This window comes from Hyalella azteca, unplaced genomic scaffold (assembly GCF_000764305.2).
Source record: "Hyalella azteca isolate HAZT.00-mixed unplaced genomic scaffold, Hazt_2.0.2 contig13953, whole genome shotgun sequence".
Lineage (NCBI taxonomy): Eukaryota > Metazoa > Arthropoda > Malacostraca > Amphipoda > Hyalellidae > Hyalella > Hyalella azteca.
In genome coordinates, this window is record NW_025943855.1 from 1 (window position 1) to 22,380 (window position 22,380).

Here is a 22,380-nt window from a genome sequence, read left to right on the forward strand (position 1 = left end):
ATTGAGTAGCATTTAAAATAATTTATCGTCGTAATTTTTTCCTTACATAATGAAAACGCTCCACTAACACCACCCTTATAACGAATTAATACGCCACAGAAAAGATCCGTAAATAAGTAAGTGCAGGTTCTCAATAGTTTCTAGAATGTTTCATGGAGAATAGAGATTAACAGCAGTATAATTAACATGTGTTTGTACGCATCTCTGTTGGTATGAAAGGTAATCTCAGTTTTAATATGAGGGTTTAGCAGCACTCTTGCTTGATCCTTATTATCCGCAATGGTTAACTGTCAAAATAAAAATTATTGGTGGAGCATCGATGATTATTGGTGGCTATAGGCGGAGCACCGATTGCGCATTGGTTGCGTGTCGGTCCTATGTTTCACCTATAACCTGCCTATGGCCACCTTAACAGAAAAAATCTTCAACCACCAATAACAACACGTTGGGGCAGGCAGCGCAACGATGAGCCACAGATGGCCATCTTTAAAATGAAGTGGATAAAAATGTATCCGTTAGTTTACGTGTGCTATCCACCATGGTAGTAGAAGTAACAATATTGGAAATGTCGCAGGAACAAATTATCACTATTTATCGTCGTAATTTTTTCCTTACATAATGAAAACGCTCCACTAACACCACCCTTATAACGAATTAATACGCCGCAGAAAAGATCGCAGTACAGGTAACAAATTTGGACATGTAGCAGGAACAAGTCATGACAGTATCACACACATACCTCGTGAGAAATCAGCTCAAGAAAAGCCCCTGCCTGCATTAATCGAACCCCGATCGAGCAAAGCCTCTACCGTTCAGTCATCGGATAGGACTTGAAAGCTGAGTTAATGAGAGAGGACTTGGCATCTGACTTGAGTCAGTTATTGCAAAGTATTCATTATCAAATTTTGGAATTTAAGAATTTCATCAAATGTCAAAAGTTAAGAATTTCATCAGATATCAAAAGTTAAGAATTTTATTAAATGACAGAAGTTAATGCTGCCACGGTGATGATTATATGGTTCCATTATGCATTTTATTTAAGCATGCTGCTATATTTGAGTAAACAGCCGCTGAAAGGAACTTTGCTTATCTATAACGAACGATGGTTCAGCTCAATGTAAAGGCCACGGGTAAATGCTTGATAAGTATCGAAGTTTCATCATGTGAACATTATAGCAATTTTGCCAGAGGTTCGATTCGAAATATTTTCGACAACAATAATCACGCGTGATATGAAGAATCGATATCCCTCGATGATTTTCAAATGTTAGGCGTGTAATACCTTCACCACTCCGTATCAATATTTTTCTCTAGCCTTATCTATATTATTTTGCTTTGGAAATATGCCGAGTCCACTTTATCGGAAATGTATACTTGATCTCAAAATTATTATCGGACGTTATAACTACGTCTTTAAATTAAACCGGAGCCTGAAATGAAAAGATTTACGGCCGAATTCGAAGCAGGGGCTTTGCTGTTCGACTGGACACGAACTGTTTTCAAAATAGAACTTATAAGCATATTTCCCATAAATAAATAAATACATACGGTATGTCAAGACTCGCCTCGCACAATAAACTCTTTAATTCCCTTACGGTTGCCATGTGACCAGATCTGCTGTGGAAGGCGCCAGAACTGCTGCGCAACGAAGCCTTGCTCATCAAAGGCACGCCCTATGGGGACGTCTACGCCTTCGGGATCATCATGCAGGAGGTGCTGCTGCGCGGCGAGCCCTACTGCATGCTGCAGCTCTCCCACCAGGGTCAGTTGTTCCCCGTAGCATGATGAATGATGATAGCCATGTCATGATGATGAGCCATATCATGATGATGAGCCATATCATGATATTCATGACAATACTCATGGCGTTAAATTCATTCAAATTAATTTAGCATTGTATTCATTCAATAACTATCAGCATGCTGTTTAGTTAATACTATTAAAATGATATTCTGCTAAATACCATTAGCATGATGTTCGCTCAAATACTATTAGCATGATATTCCGTTAAATTTGTATTAGCATGATATTAATTCGTATGCTAATAACTCGATATTTATTAACTCGACGTCAAGGCTATCATAAAAATTATTTAAATCTTGTATAATGTCGGATAAGGAACACTTGCTACGAGCTCCGTAAATATGTTGCTAAATATGCTACAAGGTCCGTAAATATGTTGCTAAATATGCTACGAGGCCCGTAAATATGTTGCTAAATATGCTACAAGCTCCGTAAATATGTTGCTAAATATGCTACAAGGTCCGTAAATATGTTGCTAAATATGCTACGAGGCCCGTAAATATGTTGCTAAATATGCTACNCTACGAGGTCCGTATATAATGTCGGATACTTATGCTACGAGGTCCGTAAATAATGTCGGATACTTATGCTACGAGGTCCGTATATAATGTCGGATACTTATGCTACGAGGTCCGTATATAATGTCGGAAACGTTGCTCTTCTGTCCAGAAATCTTGTCGCGGCTGCGCGACCCGCCCCCGATGATCAGGCCGTCGGTGCGCCAGAACGTTGCGCCCCCCGACGCCATCAACGTCATGAAGCAGTGCTGGGCCGAGATCCCTGAAATGAGGCCAGACTTCAACGAAATCCACGAGACCTTCAAGAAGCTCAACATGGGCAGGTCATTGTAATTATATTTTTTTTATAGTTAGGGTATAGTCTATAGTCCCTTTTTATAGTCTAAGGTATAGTCTATAGCCCCTGAAATGCGGCCAGACTTCAACGAAATCCACGAGACCTGCAAGAAACTCAACATGGGCCGGTCATTGTAATTACATTTTTTATAGTCAAGGGTATAGTCTATAGTCCCTTTTTATAGTCTAGGGTATAGTATATAGTCCCTTTTTATAGTCTAGGGTATAGTCTAGTCACTGAAATACGGCCAGACTTCAACGAAATACACGAGACCTTCAAGAAGCTCAACATGGGCAGGTCATTGTAATTATATTTTTTTATAGTCTAGGATATAATCTATAGTCCCTTTTTATAGTCCAGGGTATAGTCTATAGTCCCTTTTTATAGTCTAGGGTATAGTTTATAGTCACTGAAATACGGCCAGACTTCAACGAAATACACGAGACCTTCAAGAAACTCAACACGGGCAGGTCATTATAATTACATTTTTTTATTACTTTGGTACAAGGAACTGGAATCGAAAAATATTTAAACTAATTTGTCATATTGAAAACCCAGGGCAATGCAGCTTTCAGTGCGATCGCGTTGGTATATATTAATTCATATATACTATACTTCATAAAATAGGCTTGAATTCAGCTCAATCAAGAATTCAAGGCTATTAATAGCGCGATATTCATTTGAAAGTATGCGACCAATTCCTTTGTTCTAAGCTAAAGTGAAACATAAATTTTGATTATGGAAACAAATTTCAAAGCAATTAAATTCAACAGATATTTTTCGTTTTTTGAAGATAGGTATATTTCTTTAATTAACTACATATTCAATTCATTAAACTGAACTCGGGCATTAAAATTCTGTGTCAAATTCGCGTGCATAATTCATTTCAATGCCACCCTCATGAAACACAATCAGCTTAGTATAGCTATTATTTACTTGTATTTTCATTCAAAACAACTTTAATCAATCAGAATTGAACACGATGCTTTCAGGTACTTTCAAATATTTTTTACCAATAATCATGTCCCGACTGTTTGATTCTATCACTTGATTACAATGATATTGTTCCAAAAGCAATAGCTTTCATTCACAAAATTCGGCGCTTGAACTTCTTTTCTCTGCAAAAGCTGTGCATCTCTCTGTAGATGTCAGATTATATAATGAATGGTGCATCCGTGCGTTGAATTAATTTCTTGCCAGCTTATTGCCTGCGGAAATGATGGTCTTGGCCGCATCCGGCAGTTGCCCGGCGGCCGGATCTAATTCTCGCCACTTTTTATCCGCTCACAAATCAAGGCAAGCATTTTTTGCCCTGGAGGAAACAGCTCCGCCTCGATGACTGCGAGGCACTCGTGTTGCTATGCCACCTTAAGACATAACATTTCTTCTATTTCATTGAACAAGTTCTTAATTTAAATTAACACTCCACTCCTATCGTACACCATTTTAATTGCTACTCCTCCTTTTTGTATAAAAAATTTAATTTGAAACTTCTTATTATCGTACACAATTTAAATTAGTACTCCGCCTTTTATCTTTCATGAAGCCTTTTAATTTCCTAATACAAACAATGAAATAACATAGATACTATTTGTCCATTGCGTCAATTTCCACGACATTTTTGATGAATTGCAAGATTCCAAGATAAATTTTTAATCAATTCCAAAAAAGTTAAAATTTATTCTTCAAATCCTAATTGAGAGCTATTTTTATTTTGCATGGTAAGAGCTTCATAAGCGAACTATACAAAGTATCACAAGACGCAATCATTAAAAGTAAGGAAGTGTTTCTGCTTCATAAATAGGACAAATATGCAGGAATTTGCATATTTAATATTAAATTTTTTAATAATTTTGCCCAGAATTTTCTCGGTCATTTGGTTCTTTCGCTTGTACAAAAGTCACGTGTTTTTGCGTGAAAACTTCTTCTCAAGCCCGCGCATAATTTAGTCTCCGTCCAAGAGTAACTTTTATTGCTCCAATGAACTAACTTTCCAGAGAACAGGCTTTCTGCTCAGTCAAGCAATTCGTCTTGCTAAAGGAAATTGCTTGTACTAAGTCAGGTTTATGAGGCTCCTTTGTAGGCTTCAAAATATGGAGTATGAAGAACGAACTCCAAGCTCTTTCCCACTAGCCATGCAACAAGACACAAGGTGAGACAAGAACGACAATATCAACACGAGGCATCCGGCCACTTGTAGTTTATTGCAATTGTTATGTGTATCTATATTAGGTCATGATAACAGGTAAGTTGTATAGTTTTAGGTTATTGATTTTAGGATCAAAACATCAGCTTATTCAAAGGAATATGTAAAGTCTTTGATTAGCACAAAAATTAGAAGAAATATACACGTCCTTTTATACAGAAAGTTCTCACCTTTAGCGGGTGTTACGTTCCACGCCTCGACCGCGATAAGTGGAATCCGCGATGGGGAATTGTCGACTGATAGTGCTAATTTAAGTACTTATTTTGTGATTGTTTGCTATGTTTATATTGTTTTAATTGTTTATAAATCCTTCTGTACACTCTTACTGCCAATCGAGTTCCGCGGAATGTTTAAATCTCCCCCATAAACCCACGAACCAGCGAAGATCCATGAATGATTCTTCTCACTAATATTTTTAGAAAACCCACAAATTACGGCATATCTTTTCTGTATATGTGTTTTTTTGTTCAACATTTTCGCAATAAGTCGCATGTCACAACTGAATTTCTTACACAACACAACTGTCACAATTATTAATATAATGGTAATACCATTTCATTTCACTGACGTACTGTCACTATGGAGCCCACAAAGCGCAGTAATGCAACTGCAGAGCAGCATGCCATTCTCCGTCTAAAAAAATTAGCTCCGAAATTATTTCATGTGTAATTCCGAATAAAATTAATGGTTTTTAAACATCGCACCATTCAAGAAAATAAATCATAAGATGTAATTTTTCTCTACATCTCGCGCATGACTTTCAGTGACATACTTTCATGCACGAAAATACTGTAGGCATCTTTTATTGCCTCGCTTAGAATTTCAAGACGCTTCCCCAAAATGCTCCAAAACTCAATTTTCCTGTGTGTTCATAGCGGACTACAAACTCATTTTTGTGAAAAATATATTCAAAATAAGTTCCTCTCTCATGCCGTAAATATACTCACGGCATGTCATGTAACCTCGAGCCCGACGCATTCCTGTTGTCGCCCGGCAATGACTGTCAACCGAAGTTTGCAACCTGTCCGGCCTTACATCAGCCGTACTCCAATTGGAGCCATATTCACTCTCTCAGGCCACATGCATTCAAGGATCACGGGAGGCCACGCAAAAATTTAGAAAACGAATGCGCTCTTACACTGCATGCATGTAATAAATTTTATTGAGTTGTTCGTTCATCTCATTTACTATATACATCACTAGGCGTTACTTTTAGCTAATTAAAATTACCTTCTTCCATTGGATTTCTTATTCATTTCTCTGTTTCAATCTCATGTCTCCCATATTTTTTTGCAAAGCTAACAAACGAAAAATGTGCACATGGGACTCTCCATTACTGTTCATACGAAACATCCGTTGCGTAAGACTAGCGTGGCGCAGCCTCATTAATAACTCATAGCCGTTATATACGAAGACATTCAGACGAGCTTAGTAATGTGCAATTACATTCTTCTCCCGTTTAGCCTAACGTTTCTTGGGCTTAATAATTCCTGTTATATTGAAATTTTAAATCTGTTATCCCAAATCCGTTATTTCCGTGATCCATATTCCGCCAATAATAAAAAAGCTCATACATTCTAATTATATAAAGATCAATTAAAACTCAAATTTTACAGAGAAGAGAAAACTTTTACTTTATAATCGCTTTAAAATATGGAGGAAACTAATCTGTATCTTTAAATTCATTTCTATTCATGTTGCAATATCAAATTTCGATTTCTAGTCAAATCCTTGCCTCCAATCCTTACCTATTCTCACACTATGAATAAAATTTCAGGCCAAAGTTATATAAGTAATAAAAAATCCTTAAACGATATAACCCGTAAGCATTATATGATCCGCGATAAGTATGGAGTATTATACATATATAATATATATATAATACCAGACATAATATAATATATATGACATAATATAATATATATGTCTGGGCGATATAGTCCAGACAGCCAGCAAATATTTGTGCAGTGCAAGTCTAATAACAAATCCATACGTAAACAATTTACCACAAATATACATAAAATATTACGCTAGCTGATGAGTATTTGCTCGCGTTAGTCCAAAAAGACGTATGTGAATCTCAGTTACAGTGCATTTTTAATAAATATTTTTCCATTTCTAATATTGTTTGCACACTTGAATGGTCTTTGGACTGGGGGAGGCTCAAGTTTGTTGTTGCTGACAGGCGGCAGAACATCGTCGACACGATGTTCCAGATGCTCGAGAAGTATTCGAGCAACTTGGAGGATCTCATTAAGGAACGCACCGAGCAACTCGACGTCGAGAAGAAAAAGACAGAGCAGCTGCTCAACAGAATGCTGCCGAGGTGAGTCTTACATACCGCAAGTTTTGCTCGAGAGCGGCCTTATTAACAGCACCGCTGCGGCACCACTTAAAACTTGGCTGGGCGGATTTTGGCTGCCATTTTAAAGTTCATTAAAGATTTTCTTTGAAATTATTTTATTCTAGTTAGACATTAGCCAAAAATATAGGGCTTAGACCAAAATATATATAGGGCTCATATTTTTAGATGCGTTGATGTTTCATTTATAGGTAAAGGAATCTAGACCTTAGGCCGCTAGAAATATTTGAATGACGTTCGCAAATGTTGATTTGAAAACTGAAGAATGTTGCCGAACGACCATAACGTGATAATAATTAGCATGTGATTAATTTCCCCTCATGTTGAAGCTGACGATCTGAATAGTTTTTTGTTATGATTTTATTTCTTCTTTCACAATTTCATAAATGAAAGGGGTTTAGTTATTTCTGCGGTTCAATATTTTGCACACTTAGCAGCCAACACTTATCACTAGATGACAACTTTTGCTGCTAAGACGTCGCCTTGTTCTGTTCATCGCAACAGCTTTAGCAAAATTACACAATACATAAATAATTGGAACCATGAGTAAAGTTTTTATTTCGAGAGCCTATTTTATTCATCCGAATATTATTATTAGACACACGAAAATATTATTTTTTTCATTTGAACTTTCATTAGCGATCATTGTGATGGTTACACTTTATCTTTGCCTTTAGCATTTATTTGTAGAAAGTTTTTCCATGAAGAACGTCCTTCTAATGTGTGTGCTATTAAAATTTGCTCATTCATTAGGAAAACAACAAACTCCACGGTAGATGCTCCACACATTTAAGTACCTCTAAAACAAGTACCTCTGAGTTTCTGAGTTGTTAAGTACCTCTGACACATGTAAAAAAACAACTGAGAAACAACTTCACTAGCACTTATATGTGAAAGCTTCTATTAAAATATATTTTCAACGCTTTCACTCCACGTCAAATTTGTGACAGTATCGCTTAACTTATTTTCATCAACTTCATTTGCTTTGATGTTCTCTTTTCGGCACAGCTCTGTAGCGGATCAGCTGAAGCTTGGCATGCAAGTGGCACCTGAGGAGTTCGACGAGGTCACCATCTACTTCTCAGACATCGTGGGCTTCACGACGATCAGTGCCTACAGTACTCCCTTCGAGGTGGTCGATCTGCTCAATGATCTCTACACGTCCTTTGACGCCACCATCGACCACTACAACGTCTATAAGGTTACTTCAACCACTACAACGTCTATAAGATTACTTAAACCACTACAACGTCTACAAGGTTACTTCACTTGAGTCAACGTCTATGAGGTTACTTCGCATGACTGTTACTTAAGGTTACTTAAACCACTACAACGTCTATAAGGTTACTTCGCATGAGTGAACGTCTATAAGGTTACTTGAACCACTACAACGTCTATAAGGTTACTTCGCATAAGTGAACGTCTATAAGATTACGTCAACCACTACAACGTCTGTAAGGTTACTTCACCTAAGTTTCCGCATCGTCAATTGTCGGTAGGTAGCAATTTGTCGTTATGAAGTCAAACCATGTTTTATTTTCTGTGCTTCTCGGCCACCACCGAAAGCCGCAGCGTTAGTATATTTGTTGTAGTTGGTTATTATTGAGTGCAGGGTTATTCTAAATGATGGGCCCGACTTATTACATTCGTATTTGTTTAAGTATGATTTCAAAATGAATAATTTAAACGCCAATGGAAACAAAGGATTTAAAATTTTTTAACATATTTTTAAATGTTCAACATATCTCCTATGTGCTGCACGGCAAACATCTAAACGGTAGCCAAACTCGTCCTACACACGAGAAAGCATATCTTGTGTTACTGAGTGCACCTTAGCAGTGATCCGGTTCTTCAGATCAACCAGAGTTGCTGGTAGAGGCGGGACGTAAACTGAGTTGCTGGTAGAGGCGGGACGTAAACAGCTTCCTTGACGTAAACCCATAAGAAATAGTCACATGGGGTGATCTCGGTGGCCAGGAGTGTAGAGCCAGAACGTCATTTCCTATGCGTCCTACCCAACGCTTAGGAAGTGACTGACTGATTCAAACAGTTTCAGACATCAGGATGCCAATGGGGCATCTTGATGGTTAAAAAAAGGTCGAAATAAATTTGAATATTTCTCTTTCCATTGGTGTGTAAATTATTCGTTTTAAATCTTTCCTTCGATATATACAAGCTTATTAAATTGGGCCCAACATTTAAAATAACCATGTTTAATACTCATATTTTTTATTTGAACGCGGATTAAATTCAAATCTAGATTATTTTATCATTTATGATTATTTATTCACAAATGTTTCCAATTATTTACAGTGACACCCCTCACGCGTTACATGAGCTCTATATCTTTAGTTGTTCGCCGTCCGATGTTTACTATCTCAGAAACTCATGCCACAATGGCGACAAATATATCAAATTATTGCATTAAAAATTATTACCGACCTCTTATTGAGTTACATGAGTGGGCGCACTAGAGTCATAATGTTCTGCATTCTTCATGTACACGATTATCACATGCTTAGTTGGTGTACATGCTTACAGCGCAGCATTTTATTTCATCTCGAAGCAATTGCGACGGTATTGGTGTTGTTTTTGCAGCAGAATAGTGACTGCTCGACGAGACAAACATGTTTACTATTTACTCGCCTGCTTGTCATGCTTAAGCGCCTGCTGCGTCATCTTTACTCGCCTGCTGAGTCATTTTTACTCGCCTGCCCCGTCATGTTTACTCGCCTGCAACCTCATGTCCCCGTCATGTTTACTCGCCTGCCCCGTCATGTTTACTCGCCTGCCACGTCATGTTTACTCGCCTGCCCCGTCATGTTTACTCGCCTGCCACGTCATGTTTACTCGCCTGCCCCTTCATGTTTACTCGCCTGTTGCATATTCTCGTCTAGACAAAGTCTCAAAATACACCATGGGCTAACGTGGATCTGAGCGTTCAAGGAGATCGCATTCAATCTCCGCTAATTTTTCCAACGATTGAATCAAAGATTCTACATTTTTCAGTCGCCACTTGGCTCACAAATTAAAAAAATAACACAAATCCGATTCCTGTGTCAACACACGCGTTATTCTTACTTCTTTATTTGTTATAAGATTAAACTATCTATTTGTAGGCACATTACTATTGAATTAGTCTGTCATGATGATACTTAAATCAAATTTGTAACGAAATGACCAACATAGAGTGCAGCAATTTCCTGTAGCGTCGACGCCCAGATAATCTTTCATCTCCGCCGCGAAGTCGGCTTCATTTCCCACAAGGCTGTTTTCCCGTGAGGCTGTGTTTTCCCCGATGCTATTTTTCCTTTAGACTGTCTCCCTCGAGACTTTTTTTCCTCTAGACTGTTTTTCCCGCAGCTGTTTCAATAAAATGTGCTTGTTCCCCTGAGACTGTTTTGCATCGAGGCGATTATCGTTGAGACTGTTTTCCATCAAAGTTGTTTTCTCCCGGCGCTGTTTCTATCAAGATCCATAAGATACCTAACAAGCACATCTCGTTGTTGCTAATACACTTATTTCTAAACATAGTGGGTTTATTGAAATTGATAACAAAAAGCCGCAAACACCGACCAATTTCACAAGTTATTTGTACATAAACCATATTTTCTATTTTGTATTTAATTCTAAGTAACCCTCATTCATATAAATTTTGCGTTGCCTGTTGTCCAATTGAGCCATTTAATACCTAAGCGACAGCACATTTCACTTGAGAAGTTAGCGGTTCAAAATAAATTCTTCAGATTTGGAGACTGCTGGGTTTTAGAATTATTGTTTGCAAGATTTTTGAGTCACCTCCTCGAAATAGGTAATGTGCATGGTATTTTTTAGGTTAGCATTAATTGGCCATGTCCTGCTAATTGGCCATGTCCAGCTCCGTCGGAGACCTGCAGCTACTTAAGGATAATTTGCTTGAGTACGAGAGGAATGATACCCGAGTAATTTCAATGAACATACGCAGGATATATTCCCGTAACTCTCAATAATCCTGATATAAACAGTCGCAATATAGAAGAGGTTTCACTAGCAACTGCATGGCACTAATGTACGGCTTGCTTCCAGACTTTTCATTGGACGGACTGGCTCATTCACTGCATATCCTGACTTAAGTGTTCCCTGCATCCTGCCAGAAACTCTCTGTATCTTCAGGATGTGTCTGAACATTTTACTGCATATCCTGACTTAGGTGTACCCTGCATCCTGCCAGAGACTCGCTATATCTTTGTGTCTGAACATTTTCACTGCATACCCTGACTTAGGTGTACCCTGCATCCTGCCAGAGACTCTCAGTATCTTCAGGATGTGTCTGAACATTTTCACTGCATACCCTGACTTAGGTGTACCCTGCATCCTGCCAGAGACTCGCAACATCTTTGTGTCTGAACATTTTCACTGCATACCCTGACTTAGGTGTACCCTGCATCCTGCCAGAGGCTCGCAATATCTTTGTGCCTGAACATTTTCACTGCATACCCTGACATATATATGTATTCCCTATGGCATATATATGTGTTCCCTGCATCCTGCCAGANATCAACTGATTCACATGTGTATCACATAATAAGAATTAAACATTAACGGAATCACACAAAAAAACTATTGAACACTAATCGATCCACATAGAGAATATTAACATCAAATGGTACTTACAAGAAACTGATACACATAAAATGTTGTTAAACAGTAACTGGTACATATGAAGAGCTATAAAACATTAGCTGATCAATATTAACGGATACCCGCAAAGATCTATTAAACATTATCTGTTTCATAAATATAAATGTTAAAAATAGGCTGATACACGAAAAGAATCAGTGCACATTTTCAATATCTAATTTCTTTTGTCGGTCGGCCTGTTTCTCAAATTTAATCATTTAATCATTTCGATTACTTGAAGCTTGTTTAGATAAAACCCAGTTTTAGGGAAGTTTGTCCCAGTTTTAGGGAAGCGCGCGAAGTAGAAGGATAATCATTAAATTTCACTAACAATGATTGCCGAATTGACAAAATTACAATAGTAACATTTAGTAAACAAAAACTGAGTAAAGTCGGGTAAATTGTCAAATTTACTCCTCTCAGAGCTATATGGCGTCACTTGGCCTATTTTAGGGGTTTCAACATCCTTGAAATGTTCCTATGTCCCCTAAAAAAATTTAACGCTCTTTTATTTCAAATAAAAATTAAAATATATTTTTTATCGATAAAGAACGACAAATTCATGATCTGATAAAAAAATTAAATGAGTAATTAATCACTAAACTAGTCATCGTTACCTTAAACCTGACCATAAATGTCCTCCGTCCATAAAACCGCTGTACTCCCCTGTCAGAGTTCCTTCCAGGACTGTGATCAATTTTCTGTTACATTATTGACTTCAGGTATTGAAACTTAGTATCCAATCACTTCTATCAATGCTCCACTCCTCGTGGAGCAAAAATTACACAAGAACACTAGTACTCACACTCATCAGATCCCCATTTTTTCATTTCACCAAAAATTATCGTTTTTAGCGCATTTTCTCATTTATGAAAAAAGGCGCTATTGTGCTCGTCATGTCCGTCCATCCGTCCATGACTTCACGTTTTCGTCGACGAGAAAATGAGCTCTCTATCACTCACTGCAGTGAGTACTGGTTTAATTTTTTTAAATTGACCTAATAATGTCATATTATAATTATGTGAAATTATTATCCCGATTACCGTTGAGGTGCTGCTTGGCGCATCCACATCAGTGAGCAAACTGCCTTCAAGTTGCGGGAATCGGGCGACTACCATCTCGAGTATCGGGGGCGGACGCAAATCAAAGGCAAAGGCCTCCTGCCTACTTACTGGCTTCTTGGCAAAGACGATTTTAAGAAAGAACTGCCAAAGCCTCCTGATATTGGGTATGAGCAACATCGCAATCTTGAAATAAAGATTTATGATTTTTAGATCTTGTGATAGAGTTGAAATTTCATTAGTAATGCTTGTTGAATTGTCGTAATTCTGATCTCTTGGGTTATGATAAAGCTTAGCAAAGTTTTTCTTCGGTGTGTGTGTACATTGTGTCAAATTTTTCGTTTGTATAACTGTATAACTCCTCTGCACTTCCTAAACGTATTACAGTTTTCCTATCAAACGGCCAGTGAAATTTCTAGCCCAGCTCCTGCTGTCTAGACTCCTTACTGGATTACGAAGCCTTTTGATTTTGCATGAAGTCAACATTCAGTACATGTATTTAATTAACTTAACTTTAGAAAATTATTTAGCGTGAATCAACTCGACTCTCAGTAATGTTTTACTATTTCTCTTCCTTGCACGCTGAATATTGAAGCCATGATCATGGGTAAGTCGATTAATTTTCCACTGGATTTGTTTACACACATAACAAATCGATCTAATGTGCTGATTTTATGCTTTTTTACATGTTAATATAAACTTTAGGCTAATATAAACGATCAGAATCGAATTTGTAAATTGCTACTGTTACCTCTCAGGTTGGACGAAGAGCTCATAAAGCAAGGTCGCCAGCACTACACTACCAGACGGGACTCGGTGGTCGAGGCTATGTCTGCGGCCAAGTTTCTTTCACAAGCTGCAGCACAAGCTGGAGTTTCTGGTATCTCACTCTCGAGAGGGAATTCCTTCAATCGACCATTGTCACGCAACAGTGGTCGGTACCAAGAGCTTCCAACAATATGCGACTCTGAAAGTCCGGTTTCAAGAAGGCAAAAGTCTAAATTATCGCCACTTCAGCAAAGCCCAGACTCTGATTCTCCTGGAGTTGGAAGAACGAATTCTAAAAAGAAAAGCTCATTGCAAGTGCCAACTGAAGAACAGGTTTCCGCTACCAAGAGTTCCAAGCCCCCTGATGAAGCTAGCAAAGCTCTATCTCCTGACATCCGTAGAGAGCGAGTGCTTCTTCCATGTGAAACAGCTAAAATTTCTTCGGCGTCGGACACTAGTCGAGAATCTCAACAAAAGCCGACGGTGGACCAAATGACATCCGCTAAGATAGAACAACTCCCGTCTGTGCGACAAAAATTGATACCTCCTACCACCCGATCAAAAAATAATGTTCACAATGAAAATGAGCAGATAACGAACGACGCCAGAATATTAGAACAAGGCTTTAAGGTAAAATCTAAAGAATATAGGGTGAGAACTAAACACCAAAGCACAAATATACCTGTAGAACCAATCACCAGCCGACACCACAAAACTTCGTCGTCTTCGGATATGTCCAGAAAAAGTAACGATAAGAAATCGATCGTTGGGAGCGTAAAAGTGTGCAAGCCCGGAAGTGGTTGCAGAGGTCGTATGGCCCAAACAATTCTACCTCATTCTGTGCCAACTTTTGAAGGAATGCTTGCATGTGCACCCAATTTGTACGGGGATCCGTACGTGACTTCACTATTACCCCATCCGTACCACATATCGCCTCACGTGAAAACCTTGCCTAAATCCAAAGAACGCACAAATGTCTATAGTCGAATGCAAGGACAATCGTTAGGTGGTACTACTTATCTACCTTACAATACAATACCCCGACCATCGAGGTATGCATCTCACCTCCCGCAGGTAATATCACATCCCGTTTTCGCTACCCAGGTTTCTGCTATTCCACCCAAGAGAAATATGCCCTTCACAATCGTTCATGCCCCGAAATTGGTGTCCCAAGACTCCAAAAGCCAAAATATTGTAAAGCGCAGTACGAGCAAACCGTTGGAAACGTGCAACAAAACTAAAAGTAGAACAAATCCTGATTTTCCTCCCGATATTCGGACACTAACCGAATCGACGATGCTATGACAAAATGATCCTCTAGATGAAAAAGTCGAGCAATCAGTTGAATATTGTGATGTTATCTTTAAAGGTGACTCGATAGTTGATGATTTATATGTCTATTGTTAGATTTCGTTGTTAAGCTGTTGTGAAGGAACTTCATGCATTATTGGCAAAATTTATGCCATTTGCATTTTAGGCAGGATTTTTTTTTGTAGACAATCAAATTTATCATGACGCATTGAATGGATATATTTTTGATCGTTTTTGATCGTGATTGTTGTACGTGTTAGTTGATCCCTGGTTTTAAAATTTAGTTGAACTTGGAACAGAAATTTTAGGGGAATATCTTAGCTTGAATTGGAATAAATTTGCTACTTGAAGACTCAGAAATCTGAACGCTGCCGCATTCAGATTTCATATCAATTTTTTTTAAATCTGACAACAAAATAATTCGTGGTATTAAGATGTTATAATAATTGATTTCTTTGGGGGAGAGAGGAATATATAAATTCCCAGATAACACTTATTTGAACGGTTCAACCATTACCTGAATGTGTGCCAATAGTTAAGATTACGTGAATGTTGCATGGTTTAGATATGTTGCACAATAGTTCGTAACGCCTGGTTGTAAATCTGTCTGAGCGATCTGTGTTCAAATGGTCGATTTATAACAGGTTTCTGTGATTAATTATAGAATGGAGATGACGTCATGATTCAGACAGATTTACGAAAACTGAGGCTTTGCTTAATTCTATGCCGACTCACAGTGGGACTTTACCTGTTCAATGAACCTGCTAGAACTTTGGCATCCAAAGATGGATAATAAAGAACCATTTCTGCAAAACCACTAACGGTACGACAGGTGTTCAGGGAAGTGCCTCGCCTCGACTGCATGCGACATGTCCATTGTCCATTGCTGCTGATGTAAACTCTTCAAGTTCTTTAATTTTGAACTGTTTTTGTACCATATGTGTTCTTTGATAGATGTATCTATTAGGCAGATAAAACAACTTTCAATAAATGTAAGGTGCGTGTTAGGCAATCAAGCCTACTAATGTTTTGTTAACACGTCTGACTCAGGCTAGCTGTCGTCTCCCATCTTCCTACCATACCAATGATATTGAGCTTAAAAATACACTCTGATCAAGGAAATATATTGTGTGCAACTGCTTTGTCGATCTACAATTGTAGGAGTGCACTCGTTACAAACTTCAATTTGCGGTGATGAGAGCTGATGGTTTGAATTCGAATCTCGAAAAGTTAATGCATTGAATAGCTTCAATTCCTTTGGGATAGGTGAAGTTTCTGTCTTGAATAGTTTCTGTCTTACATTGTTGGAATAGTTTCTGACCAATGTATTTGTTTAGTGAGCTTGTTCAATCGTTTGTACTTCATAAAAATGCTTAGGTGTTAAACATAGCGTCCATCAAATGTGTGTTGACGTAATTGAATGCAGTCCTCAAAGCCATATATCATAGCTCAATGGATCGAATTATTTACTGTAAAATATAGAACAGATGAATTCAAATGTTTGGATGTTAGTTGATAAATAGGCTTTGCTCCTAGACAATAATCAATGAAGTCTGTGATCAAATATTGAATTATTTTCGTAGAGAGTCTTGTACAGTCAAAGAGGCAGTTGTTTATAGGCCTGTGAGCTTGGCGTCACTTCAGTATCTTCGCCAGGTCAGACATTTTTCGTGAGTTATACCTGGCAAGGAAATTTTTATACTAAAAACCTGGCGAAGACATAAATTTACAAAATAGCAGGCATCATTTAAGGAATATTCAACAAGATTATCTATAAAGATGATTAGGCACATGAGGCATTTCCGTATCCAGCTAAAAGAAGCCCATTGTATCAGTTGTCAATAAATGTTTAATAATGCCGAAGTGAGTATACTCAATGTTGTCAAAAGTTAAAAACCACCATTTCTGGAAGGCTTCGAAGAAACAAAAGCAAATAATCATATATGTTTGAGTCTCAACAGGAATAAATCAACTCGGCCAATGACGTGAACTAAGTTTTACATTCGAGCCTATTGAATGACGTTTGCATGGCGCTGTATTTTCCCAGATTTTTTTAAGCTTGCCAGATGATTTAAACAGCTTGCCAGATAACACGCCAAAAAAACTCGCTCAGAACATCCGGAATAATAAATCAAAGAAACTGGTTGGGCTGGTCAGACGCTCTTATGATTACTTTGATGCAGAATCTATGAATCTGTTGTTTGTCGCACAGGTGCTTCTGGTGATTATGGCAGGGTGGCCCAGTGGTTAAAGTTCAGAGTCCCAAGATTGGCGCAGAGAGGCGCGGGTTCGATCCCAGCTCTGTGCGACAGTTTCTGGTCAGAATCGTCAAGGAGGCCGGGCGGTTAACGAGAGCAGAATTGTAGCAGGGAGTTGCGAGTTCAAGACCGCAAAAATCTGTAATTTTTATGCGATGTTGAGAATCGGCGACAGGCCTACTAAACGCTGAAACCGCTATTATTAGCCGAGTAAGCTACCGGCGCCATGGATAGCCGCCAGATTCAGCTTGGGTCATACAACAGTGACGCTCATCTAGTCAGCTCAAAGCTGAGTATAGTGAACGGCCGCTACGTGCATTAAGGCCGCTATGTGAACTAAGGCCGCTGCGCGTACTAAGGCCGCTACGTGTACTAAGGCCGCTACTTGTACTAAGGCCGCTACGTGTATCTATGCCGTCACGTGTACTATTTAGTTACGCAGTATCCATTAGTTACGTAGTATGCGACAACGGAGCGAAGTAGAATAATTCTGACAAAGACGGCAGGAGTGTACAGTAAATAAATAGCTTCGTTGTTAATCAATTCTCGATCAGTCTCGATTTGAAAAATTTATGCGTGGGAAACCTGCCAAAGCTGAGCGTTTAGTGAGCTAATTAAACTCGAAGTGGACAAAAATGTATCGATGCTGGCATGAACTTATTTCCAACAAATATATCCATTTTTAGTTTGGTCCCGACCGGTTACGATTTGACTAACTTATTCGTGGAAAACCTGCTCATGATCTTGGTCGAAAAGTGATCTTGGTCGTAAGTTAAGTACCTATATTTGATGAGAACTTCGCCAGTTACAATCCGCATTTCTTTAAATTAAATTCGAAATCAAATAGTAAATTCTTATGCGATTATAACATTTTATTTCGACGTGGTCAACCTTCCACGTTTCTTCTAACATGAATTGGAAGATTAAGGTCAATTTCATCTTTCTAGCACACTCCAGACAGCACTGCTAACCAGTAGAGATAGATCGTCGTCATCTACGATAACCACCGACGCTACGAGTCACCGAGCATCTTTGCGGTTTCGAACTTCGAATCAACTGATCCGTTGGTGTGTATAATAGATTCCGTTTCCTTCAATTATTAGTTCTAGGCGTAGTCTCTTAGTTCTAGGCGTAGGCAATAGTCATATAAAAGTTATAATATATTCGAATGGTTTTAGGACGGTATAGATTCGGAAACTTCTAATCGTATTATCTGGCGATTGCATCCGTTTCATCAGGTGTATTTTAATGGTAGTTATCCACTAAAATATCCCATAATTATGAAGAAAATCTAGATCGCATCACGAAGAATACTTAGCTATATTATAAACTATTGCGAGAAACGTTCCCTTCCCTCTAGCAAATTTCTTCCATTGAGTTGCCATCGGGAACATTTTGATCACGTATCTAATTCAGGCTTCGTTGTGTTGTAGACTACATCCATCCTATGTTCCGCAACTTAATTGACAATTCCTCATAAGACTGTCCCTCTTGTGCAAGACTATAGAGTTCGGCACCTATAGTCACAGCATTGTATCGCTTAGCTGAATTGCTGTCAGCCGCGGGTCTACTGCGTAGATCAGGCTAGGAAAAACAGGTCCCAATTCCGGTGTGAAGTTATTCAATTCAGGCGACCTAAAACGTAATCATCATAATGGTGAAAAATGCCTTATTTCGGTGAGGATGTCGACGGTACCATACCATTTTAAATGTGGGGTGTGCTGCAGGGGAGCACACTGTGTGCTGAAGACGAAATTGCCTCGCTGAGAGGCCACGCTCAGTTAGCGCTGGCCAGCGTCTCGCAGCTCAGCATCTCTGTCCTCGAGGACACCCTCGCCCCCTCCGCCTTCCTTGATGCCTCTCAAAACTCTGATGGGTAAGCAATGTAAGCTACTTATCTGTCGGGAAAGATATTTGCGAACCACGAGCCTAGCCTATGGTTCTTCCTTTTTTTTAATTCGACAACTTTTTAATTCATTCTAAAGCTGCAGCTGCAAGAACGCTAAGCTTTGCATCTCGCGCTGCAACAAAAAATCTGGAATTTTCAACAATGTTTATTCTTATGGAGTCTAACTTGTCTACCGCTGGCGGGTAAAATTGCTCGTCTTGTTAACTTGTTAATTTCTACGTAATGTTTATGCTACGCAGGCCCGAGGTGGTGCCGGAGGAGATGACAGTTGATCACGGCAGCACGGGAGCAAAGCTGGAAGGAATCAGGGAGCAGCTGCTGGCGCTGCAGGACGCACTGCCGGCCGCCTCCTGCCCTGACGCCGGCGCTGCAGAGGGAAGAAGAGGGGAAGGGAGGGAAGAATGCAGCTGTTCTTACTTGCCTCATCTCGCCACACCAGCTTGAAACAAGCAATGCCTCATCCCACAAGCTGATACTCCAAACGGATTACACCCAATAGCTCCTACACCAATGATTTAAGCCCATACCATCACTTGTTACAAATGCCGTAAGCCACAGGGCCCGTAGACCGCACCAGACTGCCGTAAATGGGAACGGCCCCGCACCGGACTGTCGCATCACCTTACCCATTTCGCAGACGTAAGCCCAGCCCTGACGCTCACCAGCATCTTCTTCCTCCACACTTACCCCCTTCGCTGAGTTCGCTCCACATTTCCGCGAAAAGGTTAGGTTAGGTTTGGTTAGAATTCTTCCGCAAGCTGGTACCGAAAGGAGGGGGAGCAGGGGGTAAGCGTGGAGGTTTAGCCTCCAGACGAACGGACAGGCCGGAGAGGTAGCAGTGTACTGATAGCACTGTGGCGCAGGGCGTTCGTTATCGAAAGTGGTGAAGGGGCTAGGCTGCATGGAATAGAAATATTTTGGGGTTTAGCGTGTGGGTTACGACCATTGTTTTGGCGGCTTGCAGCTCATTGGCTCGCTGGTTTACATCCATGAAGGGATTTAGTCCCTGTGTCTTTCAGCAAGTAATCATGTTGGCTAATTTGCTCTGCAGCATGCTTGCGCACAGAGTGAAGTATGAAAATTATGCTGGTATTGGGCAATGCTGGGCTATTTCAGTCGTCCCGGTGCCAGGACACTGTGGCATCGCAGGCAACGTTGCTGCAGATGCTCTTGCACGAGCAGCACTGAACTTAGCCAACACGACCAACCTTACCTTGGGCACGAGAAACTGGAAAGTCAAGATCGCCAAGCACTACCGCAGCGTTTGGCATACCGCCTGGTCAACCCTACCTGCCCACATCACCTAGTCTAACCCCAAACTTGCCTCACTTACCCTTACAGAACTGCCCCGACCCCAACAAGTAGCCATCACTCGCCTACGACTGGAAACATGCCTCCTCACACATAGTCACCTTGTTCACTAAGTCCCCACTACTCACATGCTCTTCCTGCCATTGCCAACAAACAATAAAACACATCTTCATTGACTGCCCGTTATACACTCAACAACAACACACCTTGCGCACAGCCTGTCAGCAACTGAACCTCCCTTTCTCTCTGAGTACTCTCTTCTCGCCACCATTTGACCCCGAAATGATAATACAATTTCTGCGCAAGACCCAACTACTGGACTCAATTTGAAAACGAGGCGGAGAGGAGGCGCTAATACCTTCGTCGGTGCTGCGCCGTATCTTAACCAAGTAACCAAGTAAGTAACTATTTGCTAAAATCACTCCTTCATTAGAAGGCAACAATATCCAGCCATGTGGATTATCGCCTTCTACTATTCAGGCTTGTAATTCATTTCCAACCGAACTGTGTTCTATGAATAATAAATAAATATTCATAACTGTGCCGACTCTCAGAACCTGAGTTAACATGTTAGAATTTAAAAGAAAAGTCCACAAAAAAGCATATCTTTATAGAAAACGTTTCGGAGACCAGCTCCATCCGTGATGATGATCCGTCCATCATCAGTTCGTAGAATCTAGAATCAGAAGTCACAAATTGATACATTGAAAGCACAGAACGAAATTAAGCAAAAAAAAAAAGAACTATCTATTAACAATTTCAAGGGGATAGAGGCATAGAGCTAGCAGCTGAATTCAAACTGGACCTAAGTTTAAAGATGCACAATGATTCTAAAATGCGCAAATCGGAAGTCCCGGAGGTAGAGGTGGAAGCTAACACCCTAGAGTCACTGTCAGAAATAGGGACATCACACTCGGCGTGAGCGCGCACCGGCACAGTCAAATGAGGTGGGCGCGATGCGGCGATAGCAACTGTCCTGTTCTACAACTCCTGCCCCTATGCTCAGAGACCCTGGAATAAAGATTGCGTGAAGTCATCCACAACGTACGCAGATGCACATCGTGCACAACAATATTGATAAACCAGGGAGTCAGGGACGATCGCATATAACAGGGAGCTTATCTTTATATCTAAAGAAAGAACCGATTGTGAAATTGTTTACCAGCACAATATGAAGATTGAAATTTGGGAAGTATCGAACAAAACTTTTTGTCGCGTCCTCAATGCCAGAGGACGCAGATGGTTTGCAGGGAATGAAATACAGATTTTTTGGAATCTTACTGTACTTCTTGTCAGTCCATCTTCACATGACGTGCTCTGCAAAACAGAGTACCATAAGAAGGCAGAACTTAAAATTAGTCTTAATAGTAACTCCTAAAAAACGATAGTCGGTAACGAAAGAGCAATTCAAGACGCTTAGGAATATTCAGAAATTTCCATATAGGCGGCAACAGGAAATATTTGTCAAGGAAAAATTCCGCTCAGGGTTATACAGTACAAACTGCCTGGTTACGTTACACAAGTGAATTTAAAGTAGTAATTGATTCAATAATCATGGATAATTGGATTAATTCGCACAATCACTTTGATATTGCAGTAAGCTAGAAAATCAGTCTCAGAAAAAACAAACACATGTTATAAATGGGGCAAAACTGCTAATAATTGACAGTATCAAGATCATTTATGAGTTTAACCGGATTCAATGAAACAGAACATAGTTTTCAGGTTGTGCATCATGAGATAGAACATCATGAAACAGTAAACAATGCTTAAACATCCTTGCTCATATCACTGATAAATCAGGCAAAATTAGGTACACATGAAAATGATGCACAGTTGTCAGAAAGTGACAGAACTCATCAGAAAGTATCAGAACT

The 22,380-nt window shown here is 39.6% G+C and overlaps 2 protein-coding genes across 2 annotated transcripts; both read left to right on the forward strand.

Annotated features, from left to right (window-relative positions):
* The first annotated feature begins 1,102 nt into the window (after positions 1 to 1,102).
* LOC108668099 lies at positions 1,103 to 16,878 on the forward strand. Its single transcript, XM_018155244.2, has 8 exons — positions 1,103 to 1,130; positions 1,613 to 1,762; positions 2,473 to 2,644; positions 7,050 to 7,190; positions 8,235 to 8,485; positions 12,936 to 13,113; positions 13,542 to 13,553; positions 13,705 to 16,878. The coding sequence occupies exons 1-8, from the start codon at positions 1,103 to 1,105 to the stop codon at positions 15,017 to 15,019; spliced, it is 2,247 nt and encodes a 748-aa protein (XP_018010733.1). The 3' UTR covers positions 15,020 to 16,878.
* A 1,857-nt stretch (positions 16,879 to 18,735) lies between these two features.
* LOC125178949 lies at positions 18,736 to 20,499 on the forward strand. The gene is made up of 3 exons (XM_047883889.1): positions 18,736 to 19,159; positions 19,432 to 19,601; positions 20,309 to 20,499. Exons 1-3 carry the CDS (start codon positions 18,993 to 18,995, stop codon positions 20,497 to 20,499), a joined length of 528 nt encoding a protein of 175 aa, XP_047739845.1. The 5' UTR covers positions 18,736 to 18,992.
* The last annotated feature ends 1,881 nt before the right edge of the window (positions 20,500 to 22,380 follow it).